Here is a 24,102-nt window from a genome sequence, read left to right as displayed (position 1 = left end):
GTAAGAAGAGGCCACAGAGACAGACCTTTTAGCCTAGTGATGGGGTGGAAATCCCAGGGACATGCTGACATTCTGACCGTCCTTCTGTCCAGCTGGCTGACTTCAGTGGATAGTCACTATTCCATTTTCATTCTGTTGATGTGATAAAACACTCTGACAAAAAGCAACTTAAGGTAGTGTCTTAGTGTTCCGTTGCTGTGAAGAGACACCATGACTGTGGAAACTTTATAAAAGAAAGCATTTAACTGGGGGCTTGCTTACAGTTTCAGAGGCTTAGTCGTCCATTATTAACATGGCAAGGAGCATGACAGCTTTCAGAAAACCATGGTGCTGGAGCAGCAGCTGAGAGCTCATCTCTTTGAGGCCAAGAGAGAGACAGAGATTGAGCCTGGCGTGGGCATTTGAAGCCTCAACACTCAGCCTCCAGTGATATACTTCCTCCAACAAGGATACACCTCTTAATCCTTCTAATCCTTTCAAAGAGTTTCACTCCCTGGTGAGTAAGCAGTCAAATATATGAGCATATGGGGGCCATTCTTATTCAAACTACCTTAGGTAGGAAAGGGTTTATCTGGCTTATACTTCCAGGTCACAGTTCATTATTGAGGGAAGTCAGAGCAGGAACTCATGAAGAAACCATGGAGGAACACTGTTTACTGGCTCACTCACTGGCTTGCTCACAGGCTCATGCTCAGCTAAGTCTTACACTGTCCGTCTTAGGGTTTCTGTTGTTATGAAGAAACACCATGACCATAGCAACTCTTATAAAGGAAAACATTTCATTGGGGCTTGCTTGCAGTTTTGGAAGTTTAGTCATTATCATCTTGGTGAGAAGCATGGCAGCGTGCAGGCAGATACAGTGCTGGAGAAGGAGCTGAGAGTTCTACATCTTGATCCACAGGGCACAGGAAGTGAACTGAGTACCATACTGGGCATAGCTTGAGCATATATGAGACCTCAAAGCCTGCCTCCACAGTGACACACTTCCCCCCAACAACGTCATACCTTCTAATAGTGCCACTCCCTATGGGCCAAGCATTCAAACACAAGAGTCTATGGAGCCATACCCATTCAAACCACCACACCGTCCACATCCATCTGCCTAGGGATGATGCTGCCCACAGTGAGCTAGGCCCTCTGACATCAGTGATCAATCGAGACAATCTCTCACAGACATGGCAATAGATCAATCTGACTTAGGTAATTTCTCAATCGAGACTCCTTCAGATGACTCTAGGTCATGTCCAGTTGACTGTTGAGGCCAACTAGGACAGCCATCTGTCTTTCTTATTAAACTGAAGCAGAGAATATTAAATTTACAAATGAGCTAGCCACTTACTGATCAGTTCAGCATTCTGAACATCACCAAAGTTTTTAATGTTATGTGTGTAGGACTTGGAGATGTAGCTTGGTTGGTCAAGTGTTTACCTAGCATGAAGGAAGCTCTGGTTTCAATCACCAACACTGCATAAAAACCAGCATGGTGGCACATGCCTATAATCCCAGCCCTCAAAAGGTAGAGGCAGGAGGATCAGAAGTTCAAGGACATACTCAGCTACATAGAAAGTTCAAGGCCAGTCTGGCTGGGATACATGAGACTCTGTCTGGGGGAAAAGAGGAGAATTAGGCAAAGATTCATAAACTCAATTTGGAAGACCAACTGGTGAGTTTAAAAGGAAAAGAAAGTCTTCCCACGGGCGGGCGTCATGGCGGAGGCGGCACTGGATACGGTGTGGAGGGTGTTGCAAGAGTTTTTGGTGGCGGCTCGCGCTAGCGGACGAGCCCTCAGCTCATGGTTGCACGTCCTGGTGCCTTCATGGGGAGCAGTTGTGGTTTTGTTCAAGGCCCAGCGCAGCTCCGGCGGGAGTCGTAGTGCCATTCCCAAAGCCAGCAAGTGCTGAGTCCCTGTGCTCTGCATCGCTGCACTTTCGGTACAGAAGATTCTTTAACCTCAAATATCTCGGATGCTGGTGACATTTGAGGAGAGAAGCAGGCGACTGCCCTCGTTCACTCAAGCGAACTCCAAGCTTTGAGGATTGTAGAGACCCACCCAAGCAATACTGGCTGTTCCACTACTAGGTGTTAGGTTCCTTCTTTGCTCCTCACTACATCATTCCTTCTTTTTCCCTTTTTACTAAGTCATGTCTTCCTGAACAGCAGTACGGCAGTTCTGTGCAATGTAAATAAAGTAAGTTTCACTCCCCCCCAAAAAAAAATAAAAGGAAAAGAAAGATGGTTTTCAGCCATATAGACTATCATCCATACAGCCTATGGCAAACTGTTGCTCTGGTGGTGCCCAATGAACCACCTCCCAAGATTCATCATGCCCTTGTATAATCTCCTGTCAATTCAACCCTTGGCCATGAGAGTAACTTTGGTCAGTGAGTCATAAACAACAATATTTCAACTGGATCCTTAAGTACTTTCACAATAGGCCTTATCTATCTGTAATGTTCCTTACTAGTGCCCACCATGATGTGAAAAAGCACAGCTACCAAGAAGCCCATGCAGAAGAGCAATGAGAGATGGCTCAGAGGTTAAGAGCACTGGCTGTTCTTCCAGAGGTCCTGAGTTCAATTCCCAGCAACCACATGGTGGCTTACAACCATCTACAATGAGATCTGGTGCCCTCTTCTGGCTTGCAGGGATACATGTAAGCAGAATACTGTATACATAATAAATAAATCTTTAAAAAAAAAAGAAAAAAAGAGCAAAGAGGTCTCTGGTCATTAGTCTCAAGTGACCACCAAACCTGCCACCAGAACCACCCTCTGAGTGTGGAAGTGAGCCACTTAAGACCAGCTAACCCACCATCGTGCCAGACAGAACAACCTTCTGATTAATAAGCAGTACCATGAAAAATAACAAATGGCTGTTTTAAGTGATTAAATTTGGGGGAAATCTGTTATCTAACAATGAATAAACGTATTTATGAAGGATTAAAAACACCGTATTGTTTTTTTTCAGATGTGGGTGTCACTCTACAGTTCTGGCTGGTCTGAAACTCACTACGTAGAACGGACTGGTCTCAAAACCATAGAGATCTACCTGCCTTCACCTCCCAAGTGCTGAAATTAAAGGAGTGCACCACACCTGGCTATAAATCTTAATTTTTAAATCTCCAGGTATAGAATAAAACTTAATGAGCCATTCCGGCTTGACTGCCTACTTCACCCTGTGGCCATGGTGGGGTCTATCTGTAAAATGTGAGTCGCATCTGTTCCGAAGGACTTTCATGGGCATTAACTGGTGGAATGTGTTTAAAATGCTTGGCTTGCTTGAATACTCAATGACTGCCCAGAAATGTCAGCCATTGTTATTACTCAATCAAATGTATTGGCTTTGCTTTTGTTCTGAGAAATTTTGAATGGATTTAAAAATGGGATGGGGGCAAAGTTTATCAATTGAGAGAAAGGAGAACATTCTGGAAGTTCAGAAAGCATTATGCTCAAAACTTTCTCACAGGAACAAAGAGATGGAGGCCTGTCAAGAGGTCTAAGCTGCACAGGACAAATCCTGGCTGCTCACAGACCGAGACAACCATACATCCTAGCCTCTGAGTCTAACCTGGATCTCTCACCCAGGTGACGGCAATTAGCATCAAGGCCTAAGAGCCCAGAGTCCCTGGGATTAGCAGAACATGCTGTCTCAGGCTGCCAATTGTGATCAGAAATTAAAGCCAGATGTGAACTCTTCCTAAATCAAGGGAAAGCTCTAACTTTCATCATCAGTTGAGGGAAGCAAAGAAAGTAGGCAGGATCCACCCCCCCCCAAAAAAAAAAACTGGTTTCTCCCCAGAACGAGTGTACAGTATCAATGGATTGATGATCCTGGCTGAATGTCCTCACATGGCTGCTTTCTCTCAGGGGTCCCCTGCAGATGGCATGTACAAGGCTAGTAGATTTCTGCAGCAATGCTCACTCAGCTTGCTGTGGCCATTTTCTCCTACCCCCCCCCCATCCCAGGCCAGTGTGGATTTTAATGGATAGAAAAGGGACAGCAAGTTCAGCCAAATGGATGGATTCATGACACATGAGACAGAAAAAGAAAGGAAGAAAACTTACAGGCAAAGATCCGTAGGATCAATTTTAAACTCCAGCAGGCAAGCTTAAGGGAAAAGGGTGTTTCTAAGTCATACAAACTATCATCCACACAGCCTATGGTAGGCATTGTTTTGATGGTGCTTAATGAACCACACCTCACAAAATCCAGGCCTTTGTGTTGTCTCCTGTGTTAATTTAACCCTTGAGCCCCCTACCCCCATCTTAAAATAAGACAGTGCATAAAACGCTCGGTTCTGTTAATAGGGTCATCATCAAGGAAGTTGTTTCCATAAAGCAGTGCACTGTCCCGACACACACCTTCTACTCACCCTTAGAGGAAGAGGGCGCCTAAGAAGCTTGGGCTGGCTAGCTGGTGTCCTGCTGAGAAATGCCTTCCCAAACTTGTACACCTACACTGGAGTGTGGACAAATTAGTCCTATGTTGAAGAAGTTCCCTGGTGGCCTTTCTCCACAGGGGAAAGGTCCTTCTTTCCATGTTCCAGCCCTTCCTACATTCTTGCTGTGCCTTCAGCCAGGACAGTCCTATCAGCTTGAACTAGTGAGACTGAAGTAGGGCTAAATATTCTCCCAAATGTCCTCCCCGCCAAGAGCGAAGCCCATTCCCTCTGTCCTGCCAGCCCCACAGTGACTGGGTCAGGTACAAGCCAGATGCTTATACCTGAGGAACTGCCTCCATCAGCCGGCCCACGAGCATGTCGATGAGATATTTTCTTGATTGCTGGTTGATGGAAGATGGCCCAGCCCACAGTAGGAAATGCCTCTCCTAAGCAGGTGGTCCTGGGCTATATAAAAAAGCTAGGCGAGCAAGCCAGAAAGTAGCATTCTTCCATGATCTCTGCTTCAGTTCTTGTCTCTAAGTTTCTGCCTCAACTTCCTTTGCTGATGAACTGTAACCTGTTCTTTCCTTCCAGAAGTTGCTTCTGGTCAACAAAAAATCAAACTAGATCAGTTAATGTAAGAATAGCGCCCATGAGAGGGACTGGGCCTGCCAAGGATAAGGATTCCTTTTTACCTAAAAACTCACCAACTAGTCCAATCCTATTGGTCCCTATCTTCCAGCTTACCCTACTCTGGAGTAAGCAACACCCTGTGCTCAAGAGAATCGTCAGCTCAGAGCTAGTCACTGGACAAGCAGCCAGTGCCCAGGGGCCACTGCAGAGTAGACAGTAAGCAAATGCTGATCTTAGAAGTGAATTATTATGACAAGGCTGGATGACACATAACCCTTCCACGATGAGGAAATACTGACAACATAGTTTTAACTTTTAATTTTCTTATGGTGGACAGTCATCAAACGCCCCAACAGCCATCTGAAGCCAATAGTCCTGATTGCTGAAAACCACAAAGTTGTATAAGTGCTCTCCTCCTTTTTGGAAGCCATGTTCATTCTCTCTCCACGAGACAGGGCTGTCTGCAAAGCCTTGAACTGACAAGGTGACCCATGGGGCTAACTTTGGTTCATCAAAGTAGTGACTGAAAAAGAAAGAAAATTCTTATAAATAAGAGGTCAGGAATGTCCACATTAAAGAAATTATCCTGGACTAGGGGTATTTCTGATGATCTAATTAAGCTGAGACTCTATTTTGATTCATAAAAACCAGGCTATGTGAATTAAATACTTGGTGCTATATTATGAATTCCATAAAGATTAACTAACATAACAGTCAGAAAACAACTTCAGCAGCTCTTACAGCCTGGAAAATCCAGTTAAGACCAAGAGAACAACCTCTACCCCACCCAAGTTACATAATAGTTTCCCTCCTATTTAGGTGGGGTTTTGTTGGTTTGTGTTAAATGTGTGTATGCCTGTGCTGGGGTCAGAAGACACCTTTGAGGTCCTCTGTGGATCCTGAGAATCAACTCAGGCTGCCAGTTTTGGCTCATGTGTCCTTACCCACTGAGCAATCTCCCTGGCCTCTCCCACGAAGAGTAATATTCTTGCCGGGGTGGGGACGTAGTGCTTAACACTTGCCTACCATGCTCAAGGCCTTGAGTTTGATTCCCAGCATGGGAGGAAAAAAACAAAACAAAAACTAGGGTTTCTCTATGTAGCCCTAGGTGTTCTAGAACTCACAATGTAGAGCAGGCTGGCATCGAACTCAGATCTGTCTGCCTCTGCCTCCCAACTGCTGGGATTAAAGGTGTGGACCACCATGCCAAGTTCCCGCCTAATTCTGAATGAAAGATCTGCAGAATTCTTTAACTTAACATAGATCATAATTTGTCCCATAGAATACTGAAGTATTTTCGAGTAATGTGTGCATTTATTTATCAAAATGGCTCAAAACATAACCAGGAAAATGAGCAGCTTGTTTCAAGAGGCCTACTGAGGCTCTGCTTTCTCTTTCCACAAGGGTTAAGCACTTCCAAATAGCATTTTCTCTGTCAGCAAGAATAATATGCCAGGGCCGGAGAGATGGCCCAGTAGTTAAAAGCACTTACTTTCAGAGACCCCAAGTTTGCTTCCCAGCACCCACATAGGTGGACTCATAACTGTCTGCAACTCCAGCCCCAGGGGATCTGAAACCCTCTTCTGGTCTTCAATGGCACTCATGCATGTGCATGTAAATAAAACAAATCTTAAAGAAAGATAGCTGTCTTTTTTTTTTTAATTGTTGTTGCTGTTTTTAATGAATACTTATGACATTTAAAATGTTAATATACTTTTGAGTCCAAGTAATGAAAAAAAAACGGGATAAATGTGTGTGAGGGGCTCTGCCTTGTACCACACTAACAAAAGTCCTTAACACCCCAATGCAGCACCAACGAATGAGAGACACAGTCAATACTCACCATAGCTGTTCCAGAAGGATGTGTATCTTCTCTGGCAGTATGAAACCTGTGATTGTACACAGACAAGCTTGGGCTATCACTGTGCTTGGCTGGGGACAGCAGTAGGTTGATATGAAATTATAAGGTTGGTTATTTCTGCCATAAAAAGGAAAGAAAACGTATTTACAACCACTACATAACCACATCCAGATTACTGAACTCTTCCTGAAGACAAGCAACAAATCCAGAGCTCATATACCCACAGCTCCGCACTGCAGAAGACAGCGCCCAGCCAGTCAAAGAGCTCCGGGGCGCTGCAGGCCTCCTCCGGCTCTCCTGCAATCCAGCCGCTCTGCAGCACCGGGCACTGCAGCTCTCTCACGGTGCTCACTGCCACTTTGGGCTGATGCTCCTGAATTCGGTATTTGGAGAAGTATGACATCACTGTTGATTCTTGTGCACCTTCAAACACACCAAATAAGGCTAAGTCAGCGTTGTTATAACTTGGATGTAACTCCACTCCCTTGTCTTCTCCCGTGTGTTTTTGGGACAGGGTCTCAGTATGTATCTGGCTTCCAATGCATGATCCTTCTGCCTGCCTCCCTTCCCTTCATCCGTATGTATCACCGTGCCCAACACGTTTCCGATTCCCTTTTGAGTTACAGGGAACTGGTAAGATTAAGTAACATGGAAGCTAGGCAGAGCTGCATCCTAATTACAATTAAAGCAACTTAAAGTTGCTTTCAGCTGCTTATGCTAAAGTATTATAAACAATGACCTTTTTCACTCTTCCTGGAAATTACATGACACCTTCAGCTCAGGCTCACATTTGTTTTATTTGCTCTAACAAGAAAATTTCCACTTCATATATAAACCTCAAAGTATTCCTTGCATAGGATGTTAGTGAACTCTACAGAAAGGAGATTATTTGTGCACTCTAATAGGAAACAGCAGAGGAACTGAATGACAGTAGAATCTCATGCTAACTATCCCTTTGAAGACCCAGGAAAATCCACTATATTTTCAGAGAAGTCTGTGCACCCAACCACCTTGGAAGACAGAAACACACACACACACACACACACACACACACACACCCTCCAAAGCATAGGGCAGGCTGGCTTACTGTCCAGTAAGAGAGAAATACTGGCACCACCCCCCATCTGTGGGCAGAGCAGATAGGCTTACTCCCACTATAAAACAACTGGGTTCCTTGGGCTCTATGCTCCTGTTCCGCAGTGCAAGCCACTCCACATGCCAGCATTACTAAAACAACTCTGTGACATTCCATGCCAACTGGGATTTGGTGAGCTTATGCAAATGTCAATTCTCTTATGTGTTGATTAATTCTAGGTGTCAAACTGGATTAGTGGCAAAGCTCATTTCTAGGTGTGTCTGTGAGGACGTTTCAAAAAGAGACTGGCATGTGAGTTCACGGACTGAGTAGGAAAGTCCCACTCTTAGGGTGGTAGACATGTGAGTTATCCCAACAGCCAGGGCCCAGACAGAACAAAGAGGCAGAGGCAAGATTCACACTGTCTCCTGGAGCTGAGAGACCCAGCTTCTCCTGCTTCTGGATATCAGGCTCCAGGTTCTCAGGCCTTTGGTTTATCCTGAGAGTGACACTATTAGCTTGCCAGCAGGGGTTCTACACTGGTCAACTGCTACCACTGTGATGAATCAAATCCTTTGTCTTTGACCCATGACACCTGTGGCTGATTTTGCTGGTTGGTAGACAGGGTAAAATCTCAGTCCATTCTTAATTTCTCTGGAAGTAATTAGGAGCTATTCAGAACCCAATGCACAGACAATCCTCAGAGAAGTTGCCAAGTGAAAGAAACATGAGCAAATATCTTTCTTCTCTTGTATATTTACCATATGCAAAAGGAGGACAGACACCAAGCATTATGAAATTTGGACAGACAGGAGTCATCCAGGGCCGACAGAGTCCAGGAACTTTCCATGAGGAGCAGACAGATGGGTAGAGTTCCAAAAAGGATTGTTTCCCTGTCTTCTAAAGGTGATAACACACCACCATAATTCCCAATGATCTGATTTGTTACAATCTGATAATGGGCCAAAGATAGACCTCTAAAAGGAGCAATACATGTGGAAGTTGTAAGCAGATTAATATACTTGATCAACATTAAAGCTGGCACTAAATTCAGTATTCTAATCAATTGAAAGTCACAACAAATGCTATCAGACATTTAATAGCCTGTCTGGGGTACTATCCTGCAATAATGATAAACATATCACACTCATATAACTGATGCTGCTTTAAAATATTCTAGCCAATATTCTAGCCATGTCTGGTGTACACGGGAGAGAAAGAAGAGAGTAGATACAGGTTAGCTGTTCTGAAGCCACTGTGCATCTCTGCATCTGCAGAAAACCCAAGAAGATTGGGGCAGATTGCTCCAGAACTAGGTTACCCTGACAAAAGGTGTTTCGGACATCTAGAGAGCTAGAACAGCTCCTTCACAATGCCACACATCTATGTAAACAATATTCCTTGACATCAGTGATACATCACAACTCAACCTTCCATTACACCTCTCCAACAAGATGTCAAAATCATTGTATCATTATAAAATTTATACTTCATACCTGTATGATGCCAAGCCAAAAGAAAATCAAACTTCAAAGGCTTCTTTTCTTTGAAGGACCAAGATATTCTTTCATACTTCTTAGAATCCAGGTTAAGGGATAAATCCATTAAATCAATGGAAATAACTTAAAGTAGAAAAAGGAATACATGTTTCATTCAAAGTATACATAGCTTACACTGTAGAGAAACATCGGAATTTTTGTTAAGTTTATAAACAGTACAGATTATTTTGTTCTTCATCCCTTTTGCCTCATCAAAAACATATCCCTCAGTGGGCTATTTCTAGTGTTGAGAGCTGCCAGCTACAGTTTTTTAAATACTTTAAATCTTCCTCGGTCAAAGATCAAGGGCAGAGGTCTTCAGGAGATCAACTTCAATCTTGTGTGGTTGTGGCAGCCTTGGTTACTGAGGCTCCCCAGACAATGTCATCAAAACCACCCCTTCACTTGTGAGTGAATTCCTACTAGGAATCATAAACTGTGTGCCAAGCACACTAACTTGCTGCTCTCCACTGCATGCAAGGGGCCAGTCCAGTTCTACAACCCTTATTAAATGCAGCGTACAGCTAAGAGAAACAATTTAACCATGCCAACTGATCCTCTGGGACGCCCAACCACCAGCTCCTTGAGTCAGGATTTCAAAGGCAAGAAAGAGCCCTCCCTTTTCTGAACAGAGATTGGAGGTGTGGCAAACACTTATCATTTATTACAAGAAAACTGATTTGCTAGACGCCAGAGGAGCACACATAATACTTACTAAACTTCATTGTTTTTCTGCCAGAATACCGAGACGGACGACCTTGAAGTCCAGTTTCTTCATAAGTATCTTTATCCAGTGATAAAATTAATTTCCCTATAAATAAAATAATAATTCCCATAAGAGAAATGTTAAAATATGGCTGATATTCTCCACGGAAGGTAGAACACTGCGCAATGACACAGCAGTGTAAGTACATATGAAGAACTTATTCATAACACATCGGATTTATCTAGCCATGTACTTGACTGGCCTAGAACTTGCTGTGTAGCTGAGGCTGGCCTCATATGGGTGGCAATCATCCTGCCTCAGCCTTCCAAATACAGGGATTACAGAGGTAAGACACCATGCTTGGTGATATTATCTATCATATATACATATGTAGATATTACAGTCGTGAAACGAGAAATAATTATATTTGTATTAAGGAAGAAACCACCAAACTCTGGTCTGTACATCAATTTCAAATACCTTCTTCTTTAAATTTAATTTAATGTTATATGTATTTGTGTGCCTGGGTATATGTAAGTACACCAAAGAGCCTGTGGAGGTCAGAAGAGGGTGTCAGATCTCCTGGAACTTGTGAGCTGCCATGTGGGTACTGGGAACTGAACCTGGGTCCCCTGCAATGGCAGTAAGCACTCTTAGCTGCTGAGCCATTTCTCCAGCCCCTACTTCAAATATCTTCAAGTCATTTAAAAACTGTGTTAGAGCTAAGTAGAGATGTGCTGGTTCATATTTGTAATCCCAGCACTTGGAAAGCTAAGGCAGAGGGGATTGAAAATCTGAGACCAACCTGGGCCAAATGGTAAGGTCCCATCTCCAAACAAAACAAAGCAAAAAGTTCTAAGTCTCAACTATTTGCACTGATGAAGGAACATGTCTATGCCATACAGCTTGGGAAATAAGACTACTGAGAAACAAGGTAATATAACCAACGGTAAAAACGTTATGCTATAAATTCATAGGAAATTTTGGAAAACTGCTCCATCTAAGAAGGAAGTCTAGAGCTCAAGGAGGAGCTTCATTTTACTCTGTTTAGAATTGCATGATTTGACTTTTTAAAAATGATTATGTTACATTTTGATGTGTATTTGATGTGTTTTGCCCACATGTGCATCATGTATGTGCCTGATGCCTGTGGAGGCCAGAGAAGGAAGGGCACTGGATCCCCTGGAACTGGAACTACAGACAGTTGTGAGCTACCAAGGGTGCTAGAAACTGAACTCTGGTCCTTTGGAAGAGCAGCCAGTGATCCTAACTGCTAAGTCATCTCTCTACACCCTAGAGTTGGTTTTTTTTAAATTTTTATTTTGTTTTTTCTAACCACACAGATTTCTTTTATAATTGAAAAAAATAAGTAAAAAAAAATGAATGTTGTCACCATTTGGTAGGAGGGCAACAGTATTATCTTCATCAATACTTGTATTGTATGTTAATGCAGAAAATGAACCTGTAAGAGAAATTCAAGAAAAAGAATTAACTCAACCCTGCATAATGTTTGCTAATGAATTATTTTCACATGACAACAAATTTTCCAGGTAGGTAACAGTCAGTAGCTAGCACTATTCTAAGCCACTCAATAAACCCAATACAGACCAGGGATATATACATGCTAAGTTCCAGCTAGACCCATACAGGCAGGATCTTTCTGTGCAAGTTTACTATCAACAGGCTGAGAATGGACTCAGAATAGAACCCACAACCTTGGGGATTCTAGCAGAAAGAACGGTGTACAGTAGAAGATGCAAGGGGACAAACCTTTGAGGCAAAGTTCTAAGTTACAAGTGAGAAACTACTCAACCAAGTTAATAATCAAAAGCTACTTAATCTTCCTCATTTGCTAAGGAGGGATTCAACCTACTTCACTTGAGTTGTTGGAAGGGCTAATTAAATTTGTAAGATCTGTAGCCATCACCTAAAGAGGACACAGGAAAGAGGAGAACAAACAATTCGGATAGATGGAGAAGTGATGCACGCAGCTAACCACATGGTCTAGCCTCTACAGGTCCTTTTGAAAACAACTGAAGAACCCCAGTATTTTGCTATGGCCTTCCTATAGTTCTTCATCCTTCCTTGTTCATATGAGGCACTAAATGCCTTTTCTTACCTTTCTTTACAAAGGTGTGGATGAACTCATGTGTAATTAATTCATGAAGTGGTAAGTTCTTCACAGAGTAATAGGGCCCAATTTCCATGACCAGGCTTTTCAGTTCTTTTGATAACAGCCCACATTCAGGAATAAGAAATGAAACCTATTGGAATGTAGAAGTACAAAGTTATATTTTATGAAGATTAACACTACGTTTTTAGAAGTGAAATATGAAAATTGCTAGTTATTCCTTTACAGGTTTTACTGGGACATACAAACACAGACAACAAATATTCTTAAAATTATTTTCTGAGACAAGTTTTTTTTCCTCATAGAGAAACTGTGTATCAGGCTAGCCTCAAACTCAGCAATCTACCCACCTCTGCCTGGGATTAAAGGTATGCACTACCCTGCTAGGTACCAAATCTTTTAAGCTATCAATCTCAGGCAAACACATTTGATTACTCAAGTTTTTTGTTTTTTTTTTTTTTTTCATTTCTGCATTGCAATGTGAGGCAAGAGACTAAGTAGAAATGTAATAGACGTCTTGCTTAAATTTTATCTTTTGCACATGAGCAATACATGCTATGTCCTTCACACTTTATATTCAAGGAAGTATAGTATAATTCAACATGCCTTGATTTGTTTACCCTGGAGTCACTGAAACCAAAGGAACTGCTCCTGGGAGCAGAGGGAGTTTAGGGACATTCCATTGGTAAGAAGCTACACAGAAACAGAAATGCTCCTGGACGCTTCCATTTCCTAGACGAACATAACAGGCCAGACAAGATAAGCGATACACCCTTGACCGCAGTAATGAGATTTCAAACAAAGCAGAGATGTAAAATCAGCGCGCATTTCAAATGATCCCCAAAGGCACATCTAAAGTCCGTCCCGCAAAGCTCCAACAACTAGCCTGTGCCTGAGGAACAAGGACGCCAGTTAATGTCTCTGAGAAACGTATCAAGCCGATATTTAAGGTGTAAAATGCTTAAGCCCTTGTCTTGAGGTAGGTTTTTTTCGAGTTCCTTAGTTGTCAAACCCGGTGATGCTTTGGAAAGAGGCACAAGCTGAGCTACGGAGAGACTAGCCCAAATTTGGGGCGAAAGGCAGCTTCATGTTATTCAGGTCACACTCCTAACTCCTCCGTGCCTGTCCAACCCTTCACCTAGTTACCGCGGGCCGTGGGAGACTCAATCACGAACCCCGCATTAACCAGTCGAACTCAGAAAATGAACACCAAAACTCCACTCTTCCTGAAGGGCGGAGTACCGCCCTGTATCCGGCTTAGCTGGGAGTTGCAGTCCTACACCCCTCCAAGTAAGGTACTCGGCAAACTGAAGAGACTACAATTCCCAGCATGCCTGGCGATGGACTCTGCCCGCCCCGGCAAGGCGAGGAGGTCCCGCCGGGGTAAGCCCGGAGCTCTATCCTAAACCTCTCCAGCCCAAGGAGGCCGGGTGGACCTGACTCACCCTGTAATTATGATAGTGCGTCTCCACGAGATGTTTATGGCGAGACTTGTCGTGGCCGAAGTTGGATTTCTCACAGACGAGTAAGTGCCGGGGAGCCTCTTGCAGTCGCCGCAGCGTGGCCATGTTAAGCACGCGTCTAGGCGCGCCCCGCCTCCCGGACCGCCCCGCCTCCCGGACCGCCCCGCCTCCCGGACCGCCCCGCCTTCCGGACCGCCCCGCTCCGCCTCCCGGACCGCCCCGCCTCCCGGACCGCCCCTCACTGTACCATTTGCCCCCGTCTGATGCCACGCCCCTCCCTCCGCCACGCCCTTAACCCTTCTTTCCTTCCCCTCTGCTGTCAGGTCCTAGGAGATTTGGGTAGGAGTAGAGTGAGGGTTTCTTATATTTGTAAAGAACTCGGAAGCTTCTCCGAAGGTTCTTGGGAACCTAACACATCCATTCCATTCCACAGAGTTTCTTCAGGGAAGAACAGTGCGTACCTGAGCAGGACTCAGAGAAGGCCTGCACTCTGTCACATTATAAAAAGGAGGATGAAGCCGGGCGGTGGTGGCGCACGCCTTTAATCCCAGCACTCGGGAGGCAGAGGCACTCGGATCTCTGTGAGTTCGAGGCCAGCCTGGTCTACCAAGTGAGTTCCAGGAAAGGCGCAAAGCTACACAGAGAAACCCTGTCTTGAAAAACCATAAAATAAAATAAAATAAAAAATAAAAAGGAGGATGATAAGACAGAGGGAAGATTCAGTATAGTCAGGAAATTCACCTGCTTTGGGCACACATTCTATTTTCCTGACTCCTCACATGGTCTAGTTCCTAATGCACACCCCTCCCCCCCACCCCTAAGTTCCCACTGAGCCTTCCCAAAAGGTATAGGAAATTGTGGGGGAAGAAAATATGGTATTTTAGCATTTTTACTTCCAACAGGACTCCTTTGCTTTGCTTTTTGATTGTTTGATTTATTTTTTCATTTACAACATTTCTATTTGTGTAATTTCCCCCAGAATCTCAGCTGAATTGTACTTCCATGTAGCCAATTAAAAAAAAAAAAGCCATATTGCTGATTTTTCTCATCTGTTTTGCTAAGCATATGTGTGCAGCTGACTTTCCTCTCCAGGTCCTTGACTGAATTAATCTTTTTGTTTGAATCTTTTTTGAGGTCTTAAAGTATTTTTACTAGTAAACTTCTGAAGTCACCCAGCACTTTACCTGTTTCAGAATCTTTTAATCCAGTGGTCAAACTGTTTTGTTTTGAGACAGGGTCTAATTATATATCCTGAATGACCTGGGACTCCATAGCGAGTCTTTCTCTGTCCCTCCAGTCAGCTCCCAAATAATGACACAGAGACTTATTATTAATTATAAAAGCTCAGCCAATAGCTGGGATTAAAGGTGTGCACCACCACGCCTGGATAGTTGTTTTGTTATTGTTGTTGTTTGGAAGAGTTGTCATGTTTTTTCACTCTTGTTTCTTGCATTTCTGTGTGTAGTTTTGGTATCTATTGATTTGAAGGTGTCTTACTGGCTTACTTGCTGTTATTCTGACCTAGTGCCCTCACTCTCCAAGGCTCAGTCCCCAGCACCGCACTCCTAGAGGAGAAACAAAGTGCTGAGATGCAGCAAAGGAAGACATCAAAACACACTCACAATGACTGAGTTCAGCAATGTATGGCCAACAACCAAGGAACAGATTTCCAACACTAATGTAGAGGATGCTGTGAACCTTAAGATTATGTAGGGTAAATGTGAAAATAGCAAGAATATGAAGTACGGAAAGGAGAAAGAAGAAAAGCAAGCTCCAATAAAAGAAAGAAAAAGAGGAATGGGAAAGTATGTCATGGATGGGGAAGTGAAGAGAGAAAGGGTTTAGAAAAAAAATAATGAAAAGAAGAGGGAAAATCTCACTGATAAAAAGGCTTGAATAATGAACTATATAAACACAAAGGGGATAAAAGATAAAAATGTACAATTTTTAAAAAGGTACAAAAGGAAGAAAAAGAGTGCCAAGTAATAAAAAAATGTAAATAATATAAAATAAACTTATGTATGAGATGTAAAACACATGAAAATATGTGAGAGGGAATTACAAAGTTTCTAAAGAATGCAATACAGTGAAAACACTAACAGCACACTAAGAAGAACAAAGAGTAAAAGTAAAAGAGAAAGGAGAAAGATGCAGTGTGGAAGCAGCCTCGTTCAGGGTGTTTGGAATTGCCCAGGAGAGGGGTGTTGTTGAACTTGCAGACTCTTGTCTTGAGCTTGTATTGAACAAGTGTCATGTGTTCTCCAGAGCTCTTATAACACGAATTGCTAAATGGTCTTATTAATAAAAATCCTGGAGCCAGATATTAGAGTGAAAGCTGAAAGAAGAGGAATAGAACAAGCCAGCCACAAGTTCTTACCGATAGGAAATCCTCAGCCCAAGGGAGCTACTTCCGGTACTCACACCTATATACCTCTCGGTGCCCTGCCATCTTACTTCCTCTCTACACCCAGCTCTATCACTTCCTGACTGTATGTACAGACCTCTAGACCTCTGGTTAACTAGCACTGGGATTAAAGGCGTGTGCCACCATGCCTGGCTCTGTTTCCAGTGTGGCCTTGAACTCACAGAGATCCAGATGAATCTCTGCCTTCCGAATGCTAGGATTAAAGGCATGTGCTACCACTGCCTGACCTCTATGTTTAATATAGTGGCTGGTTTTGACCTCTGATCTCCAGGCAAGCTTTATTTGTTAGAGCACAAATAAAATATCACAAGCTGTCTTTACTTTGTTTTGTGTGTGTGTGTGTGTGTATGTGTGTGTGTGTGTGTGTGTGTGTGTGTGTGTGTGTTTTCCCTTTGACATCTTTAAAAAAAAAAAAAACTCTTATTCTTTTCCTATTCTGACCACAGTTTCCCCTCCGTCCACTCCTCCTCACCCCTCCCCCACTTCCCCTTCCCCCAGATCAACTTCTGTTTTCCTTCAAAAGATAAAAATAAAAAATAAAAAGAGCAGGCTTCCCAGAGATATCCACTGAACATGGCCTAACAAGATAATAAAATTGGGCACAAATCCTCATATCAGGGCTGGATGTAGCAACCCCTTAGGAGAAAAGGATCCCAAGCAAAGGCAGAAGAGTTGTAGACCCCCCCCCACACTCCCATTGTTGAGAGTCCCACAAGAACACCAAGCTATATGACCATAACATAGGTGCAAAGGGCCTAGGTCAGACCCATCCATACAGGATCCGTTGATCTATTGAGAGTCTGTGAGTCCCTATGAGCCCTGCTTAGTTGATTCTGTGGCCCAAGTTCTCATGGTGTCCCCAACCCCTCTGATTCCTACAATCCTTCCTTCCCTGCTTCTGCTGGGTTCCCTTGGCTCTACCTAGTGGTGGTGGATCTCTGCATCTGCTCCCATCATTTGCTGGATGATGCCCTCTGATGACGATTGGGCTAGGCACTAATCTATGAGTATAACAGAATATCATTAGGAATCATTTTATTGACTTTTTTTTTGGGGGGGGGGGTTACTGTATAGTCCTAGCTGTTCTGGAACTCACCATGTAGACCAGGCTGGCCTTGAACTCACAGAGATCTGCACGTCTCTGCCTCCTGAGTGCTGGGATTAAAGACATGCGCCACCACTGCCCAGCTGACTTTTGTTGTTGTTGTTGTTGTTGTTTTTGCCAGTCAAGTTTGTTTCTATCCTGGGTCTCTGGACTCTCCTGCCTCTGGTCTCTGGCTATCCAGGCAGTGTCAGGCATGGGCTCCCTCTCATGGCATGATGTGATGTGGTCCACAAGTTGTACCAGTCATGGGTTGACCACTCCCACAAGTTCTGTACCACCATTGCCCCAGCACATCTTGCAGACAGGAACGTTTTGTGGATGGGTTGATGTCCCAGTCCAACTGTTAAAAGCCTTACCTGGTTATAGAAGATGGCCAGTTTGGGCTCCTTATCCCCCATTACTAGGAGGCTTCAGTAGGGTCACTCTTGTAGATTCCAGGGAGTTTCCACTGTACTAGGTTTCTGGAGATGACTGAAATTGGGGTACTTTTGGGGAGCGATGTCTTTATCTTAGTAGCTTTACTTTGTTCATCAGGGACCTCTGCTGACCACACTTAGCTTTTCAGTTTCTGGTTCAAGTTCTCCCATTCTCCTGATATTCTCCATATTATAGTCCCTGGGGTGCTAATGGTCTAGCTAAGGATTGTCTCCTCAGTGCTTTGAAAAGGAGGAAAGTAACCAGAGTGGTGTTGTTGGTATTTTGGCTCTTTTGGGGGACCTGCCACCCAGCTCCGAAATAAATCACACATGGAGTCTTACTATTAATTATAAATGTCCAGCTTATTTCTAGCCAGCTTTTCTTAAAGTATCCCATCTACCTTTTGCCTCTGGGCTTTTCCCATTCTCTTCTATAAATCTTACTCTTACTCCATGGCTTGCTGTGTAGCTGGGTGGCTGGCCCCTGGAGTTCTCCTCCTTTTCTGGCTACTTCTCTCTCATTCCTTCTTCCAGATTTCCCCTTCTATTTATCCTCTCTGCCTACCAGCCCTGCCTATTTCTCTCTCCTGCCTCACTGTTGGCCATTCAGCTCTTTATTAGCCCATCAGGTGTATTAGATAGGCACAGTAATACAGCTTCACAGGGTTAAACAAATGCAACATAAACAAAAGTAACACACCTTAAAATAATATTCTAAAACACCAGAGCACTGAGTGTGTAGACAGAGCTTGTCTTGTGCTTTTCAATATGCAGCTGTGAACATCAGGCAGTCTGCTGGAGCTTCAGAGTTCTTAGACTCTATAGCTGAAAAATAATTATGTAAAGACACTGAAATTTTGACAAAAATACACAAATAGAAATCATGGAATTGAAAAAAGATCAAATAAAAATCAAAGTGTAAAATATTACCAATCGATGTGGCCAAGCAGAAGAAAGAGTATATGACAAGGTTGAGAAAGCCATACGTTCAAATATCAATAAAGAAAATAATGAACAGGACAACAATATTCAAGAACTCTGGGTTATGATCGAGAGACCAAAGTTAAGAATCTATGAGACAGAAAGGAGCTGAGATCAAAACTAAAGGCATAGAGAATCTGTTGGTGAAATTATGGCAGGAAAAAAGCCCCAAATTTAGAGAAGGAAATGAACATCCAAACACAACAGACATTTACAATTCAAATAAGCATGGCCAGATTCTCTCCGTGACACAGTGAGGAAGTAAAAAATATAAAGCAAAGAAACAATATTAAAAGCTGTAGCTTTAGTTTTTCTGCCTTGCCCACAGTCAGGACAAATCTCTGCCATCCGCCAGTCCCACAGCCGCTCAGACCCAACCAAGTAAACACAGAGACTTATTCTGCTTGTAAACTGTATGGCCGTGGCAGGCTTCTTGCTAACTGTTCTTTTATCTTAAATTAACCATTTCCTTTTATCTTAAATTAGCCATTTCCATAAATCTAGAATTAGGAACTGTGGGGCATTTACTGACGTCACCATTCCTGGAGAACTTACCGACGTCACCGCTCCGTGTGTTGAGTTCTGAATCCTCTTTACCACCACGCGAGGATTCTTCTCAGATCACACTTTATTGGAGCACCTCTTGGTTAAGGGACTTTGTCTTTAGTATTTTTTTTTTTTCATAACACCGGCCTTTATCCCTGTTCATTTGTCCTTTTTCTTTAGTCCCTCTTTTTTTTTTTCTTCCCTTTTTTTTCTTTAGCTCCATGTCGTTGGGCGCCATTTGTAGCTTGAGTTTTTCTGCCTTTCCCACAGTCAGGACAAATCTCTGCCACCCGCCAGTCCCACAGCACTTGACCAGCAGCATATGAAGACGCCGATAAGCCACCAGCCAAATGCTTCTAGTTTCTGGGTCTCACGCCTTACATATCTTTTTGCTTTATATCAAAAAGCAGTAAAGGGAAAAAAGCACTAACTCAGCTACAAAGGTGGACATAGAAGAATAATATCATAACTTTCAGCAGCAGTCCTAAAAGCTAAGAAGGTGTGGAACAATATATAACAAGACCTAAAAATTAACTCTAACCAAGATTGCTCTATCCAGCACAACTATCTTTTAAAATCAGTGCTGAGGCCAAGGATGTAGCTCAGTTGGTAAGCTTCTTGTCTAATGTACACAGATCCCTGGGTTCTGTCCCCAGGACCACATAAACCTGACACAGTGGCAAATGCCTCTGGTACCAGCAATTGGAAGGTGAGGGCAGGAGGATCAGGGGCTCAAGGTCATCCATGGCAATGTAGCAATTTGAAGTCAGCCTGAGCTACATAAGACCCCTATCAAAAAATCAAGGCGGTGGCACACACACCTTTAATCCCAGCACTCAGGAGGCAGAGCCAGGTAAATCTCTGTGAGTTTGAGGTCAGCCTGGTCTACAGAGTGAGTTCCAGGAAAGGTGTCAAAGCAACACAGAGAAACCCTGCCTCGAAAAACGAAATAAATAAATAAAATAAACATTGGTGAAATGGGAACATCTCAAGACAAGTAAAAACAAAGACAGTTCATGACCACCAAGAAGCTTAAGGGAGTCACGAGAATGCAGAAAGAATAAACCATGAGAGGAATGTGAGGGAAGAAAAACTAGGAAGGAATCCATCACGTAATCCCTTTATGCTGAGAAAGAAGAGAGCAAACAGTAACCCGACAGAAAACCAGCCAACAAAATTAGAGGAATTAGCTATGCAGAGAATAGGGGAGAGAGAGAGAGAGAGAGAGAGAGAGAGAGAGAGAGAGAGAGAGAGAGAGAGAGAGAGAGAGAGAGAGCTTGTAGCAAAGCTGGAGGGACAGAGCTGTCTGGAGCCTTTGAAACTGTATCCCCTGATACTGGACACACTGGATTTGGTGTTTTCCTACTGGATTTCAGTCTTGCTTTGACTGGATTTTTCCTCACTATGCCCGATTCCTCCCTTTGGAAAATGGAATATTTATTCTATACCATTGTATGCTGGAAGTATGTAATTTGCTTTTTCGTTTTACAGGAGGTTACAGTTAAGAGATTGCCTTGAGTCTCAGGAGAGACTTTGGACTTTTGAACAGTGTTGAGACTGTTAGAGACTATGGGGACTTTTGAAGTTGGCCTAAGTGCATTTTACATCATGAGCATTGTATGCCACGAGCCTGCGGGGACCAGAAGCAGAATGTGTGGTTTGAATTAGAAATGCCCCTTAAGCTCGGTGCGCTGAGCACTTGGTCCCCAGGTGGTGGTGCTATTTGAGAAGGTTGTGGGAAGTTTAGGAGGTGGAGTCTTGCTGGAAGGCAGTTTCTCACAGCAACAAAAATGTAGTTAAGACAGACCTCAGTGTAAATTCAAGTCTGAAACTGCTACAGAAGAACACAAGAAGAGTGCCTCAAGACACAGGCACAGGCACGGACTTCTGAAAAGAGTGATCCTAAATATTGACCAAGACTTAAAACCTTCTGAATAGAAATGAAATGCTCAGCACAGTGAAGGCACAGCTGGCAGAATGGGAGGAAATCTCTGCCAAATACACATCGGACAGGGGACTAATATCCAGAACCTATAAAGAACCCCAAAAATTAAACACCAAAAACATCCAATGTATAAATGTGCAAATGAATCAGACAGACAGTTCTTAAAAGGAGAAAATAGATTGCCAATAAATATGTGGAAAAGTATTCCCCAACCTTCATCATTAGAAAAACCCCAATAAAAAAACCACACTGAGATTCCAGCTCACATCTGTCAGAACAACTGTCATCACAAAAACAAACAATGCTGGTTCAGGGAAGACGGACCCTTAGACACCGCTGTTGGAGATGTGAATTAGCGTAGCCCCTGTGGAAATCAGTGTGGAGGTGCCTCCAAAGAACTAAAACTGGAGCTGCTGTATGAACCAGCTGCAGCACTCCCGGGTATCTACAAACCTGAAGAAGTCGAATTCAGTACCTCGCAGAGGATGGTTGCACACCCATGTGTATTCCTGTACTGATCACAATAACCAAAAGAAGGAACCCGCTTAGTTACCCATCAATCTGAATTCATAAAGAAAATGTGGGTCGTCCAGGTGGCTCCGTGGCTTAGTTGGCTAAAGTGCCTGTCTCGTAAACAGGAGATCCTGGGTTCGAATCCCAGTGGGGCCTTCCTTATGGGGGGCTGGAGAGATGGCTCAGAGGTTAAGAGCACCAACTGCTCTTCCAGAGGTCCTGAGTTCAATTCCCAGCACCCACATGGTGGCTCACAGCCATCCGTAATGAGATCTGGTGCCCTCTTCTGTGTACATAATAAAAATAAATAAATAAATAAATAAATTTAAAAAAGAAAATGTGTTGGGTATGATGCCACAGGCTGGAGGTTTGCTAAGAGTCTGAGGCCACCCTGGTCTAGCTAGGGAGTTGCAGGCCTGCCTGGATTACAGAGTGAGACCCTGGCTCAAAAAAAAAAGAGAAAAGAATAGAGAAAGAAAACAGGGTGCCTGTACACAGTGGGATTTTTTTTTTTTTTTTTTTTTTAAGCCGTGACATTTCCAGAGACTAGATGGAACCGGAGATCATTATTTTAAGAGAAATAACTCAGGCTCAGAAAAACAGCATGTTTTCTCTCATTCCTGGAAGCTGGATTTGAATGTGTGTATATTCAAATGTAGAAAGGTCATGAAACCAGAAAGAGGACCAGAAGAGTCAAGGAGAAGATCCTGAGGTGGGAAGTGGAATTAGAAAGGAATGGAGCACATGTGACAAGAATGCAGAGGGAGACTGTGGGGGTGGGGGAGGGGACCATCAACAAGGGGGGGAGGGGGAGGGGGAGGGGGAGGGGCAGGAGGCTTTGCAGTCAAGGAAGGAATGAATGAAAAACAGAGTTTCATGACAAATGCTGTAGAAATGTCATAATGGAACCCATTAATTTGTATGCTAATTTTAAACATTGACTTTTAAAATTATTGTTTTAGACCTAAAAAAATATTAAAAATAATCAGGCACAGTGGTTCATGTCTATAATCCCAGCATTTGATAGGCTGCAGCAGGGGAATTACTATGAATTCAGGGCCAACCTGGGTTACAACCCAGCTGGCTGAGTTCCAGCCCAGCTTGGCTACAGAACAAAATGCTATCTCAATCCTCCCACCACCAAATAAATAAGAATGATATATAAATAAACCAAAATTTAAAAGCATTCAAATACATGAAAGTATAGTTGTTTTGTATTTGTATTCCCCAAAGAATGTGGCAATAAACTAATAAACCCAAGCCAAGAGGTTTGCAAAGAAATAGAAACACCTTTGATCATATTCCCAGAACAAAAGTATATACCTAGTAAATATAAAATACTAAACAAGTTACACATCACACTTTTGGGCCATGTACAATGAGATTGCAAACAACCAAAACAGAATTGAAAGATACTCAACTCCTGGAAAGTACTAAAAATATTGTTTTAAATAAATTAATCCTGGACCAAAGTTAAAATCAGAAACACAAAATCACAATGCTTGACTATACATTTTGGCAAATATATCCAAAGATGTGTGGTATTTGTGAGAGAGTTCTCTGACTCAAAAGCACTGAAAAGGACCGGGTTATGCTAATTAGACACCAGTACTGCACTGGGGTCTTAACACCATCTTATTACAGATAGGCCCAGTGGTGCGGGGGTGTGTCATTCCTGCAGAAATTACAGAGCCTGAGTCTAAACATCACATCACACACTTTTTCAGCAACAGACTCCAGGCCCTGCTGCAAACCACCTTTGGGATTAGACCCCCAACCGCCCTCCTGCAGCACAGTGGCCCCAACCTGACAGCTGCCATGGAAACCAATTGTAAGGATTCTGTCCTTAATTATGTCACTAGCCTGCAACAGCATCCCAGTCTAAAAAGCGGGTGTGCCCTCTGTGTCCTCTCTCTTTCCACACTCTCTCCTTCTGTATTCCCCCATCCACACGGTCTTTCTTTCCCTCTCTCTCCCTCTCTCTTCTCTCTCTTTCTCTCCCCCTTTCTCTCCCAATAAAGCTCTAAAAAGGTAACTATGGCTAGTGATTCTTCCGCCACTGCAACATCTGTCGAGCAATGCCACATAACCAACACCAATCCCTGCTGTGATTGATCAGGGTGTTGTAAGTTCCCAGTGTGATGGTATGGAAATGAAGACTTTTGGGACGTGACAAGTGGGATTAGTAGCCTTCCACCCTGTGAGAACACAGAATACACTATGACAAGAAAGAGACTTCACCAGACACTGCACCTTCAACTTCTTGGCCTTCAGAACCATCAGAAATACATTTCTGTTGTTTGTAAGGTCTCCTGTCTATGGTGTTCTGTTATAGCCCAAATGAACGTGGGCCAGTGAGATGGCTGGGTTACCTGCACACCTG

General features: G+C 43.3%; 1 protein-coding gene and 1 non-coding gene across 3 annotated transcripts; one reads left to right on the top strand and one right to left on the bottom strand.

The window, feature by feature from the left end:
- Positions 1 to 5,306: 5,306 nt before the first annotated feature.
- On the bottom strand, positions 5,307 to 13,948 carry Rpp40 (ribonuclease P/MRP subunit p40). Of its 2 annotated transcripts, none has more exons than XM_028881581.2 (8): positions 13,771 to 13,948; positions 12,314 to 12,458; positions 11,588 to 11,656; positions 10,204 to 10,299; positions 9,447 to 9,572; positions 7,100 to 7,298; positions 6,858 to 6,992; positions 5,307 to 5,537 (listed from the first exon to the last, which is right to left on the bottom strand). In XM_028881581.2, the coding sequence occupies exons 1-8, from the start codon at positions 13,891 to 13,893 to the stop codon at positions 5,339 to 5,341; spliced, it is 1,092 nt and encodes a 363-aa protein (XP_028737414.1). In that variant the 5' UTR covers positions 13,894 to 13,948; the 3' UTR covers positions 5,307 to 5,338. The 2 variants fall into 2 exon arrangements, with proteins under 2 accessions (XP_028737414.1, XP_037061691.1); XM_037205796.1 differs by lacking the exon at positions 13,771 to 13,948 and adding an exon at positions 13,472 to 13,599.
- A 7,853-nt stretch (positions 13,949 to 21,801) lies between these two features.
- Positions 21,802 to 21,875, top strand: Trnat-cgu. The gene has a single exon. It is a non-coding gene; the product is annotated as a tRNA-Thr (tRNA).
- The last annotated feature ends 2,227 nt before the right edge of the window (positions 21,876 to 24,102 follow it).

Source organism: Peromyscus leucopus, chromosome 5 (assembly GCF_004664715.2).
Source record: "Peromyscus leucopus breed LL Stock chromosome 5, UCI_PerLeu_2.1, whole genome shotgun sequence".
Taxonomy (NCBI): domain Eukaryota; kingdom Metazoa; phylum Chordata; class Mammalia; order Rodentia; family Cricetidae; genus Peromyscus; species Peromyscus leucopus.
This window is presented reverse-complemented; position numbering and strand designations above follow the sequence as displayed.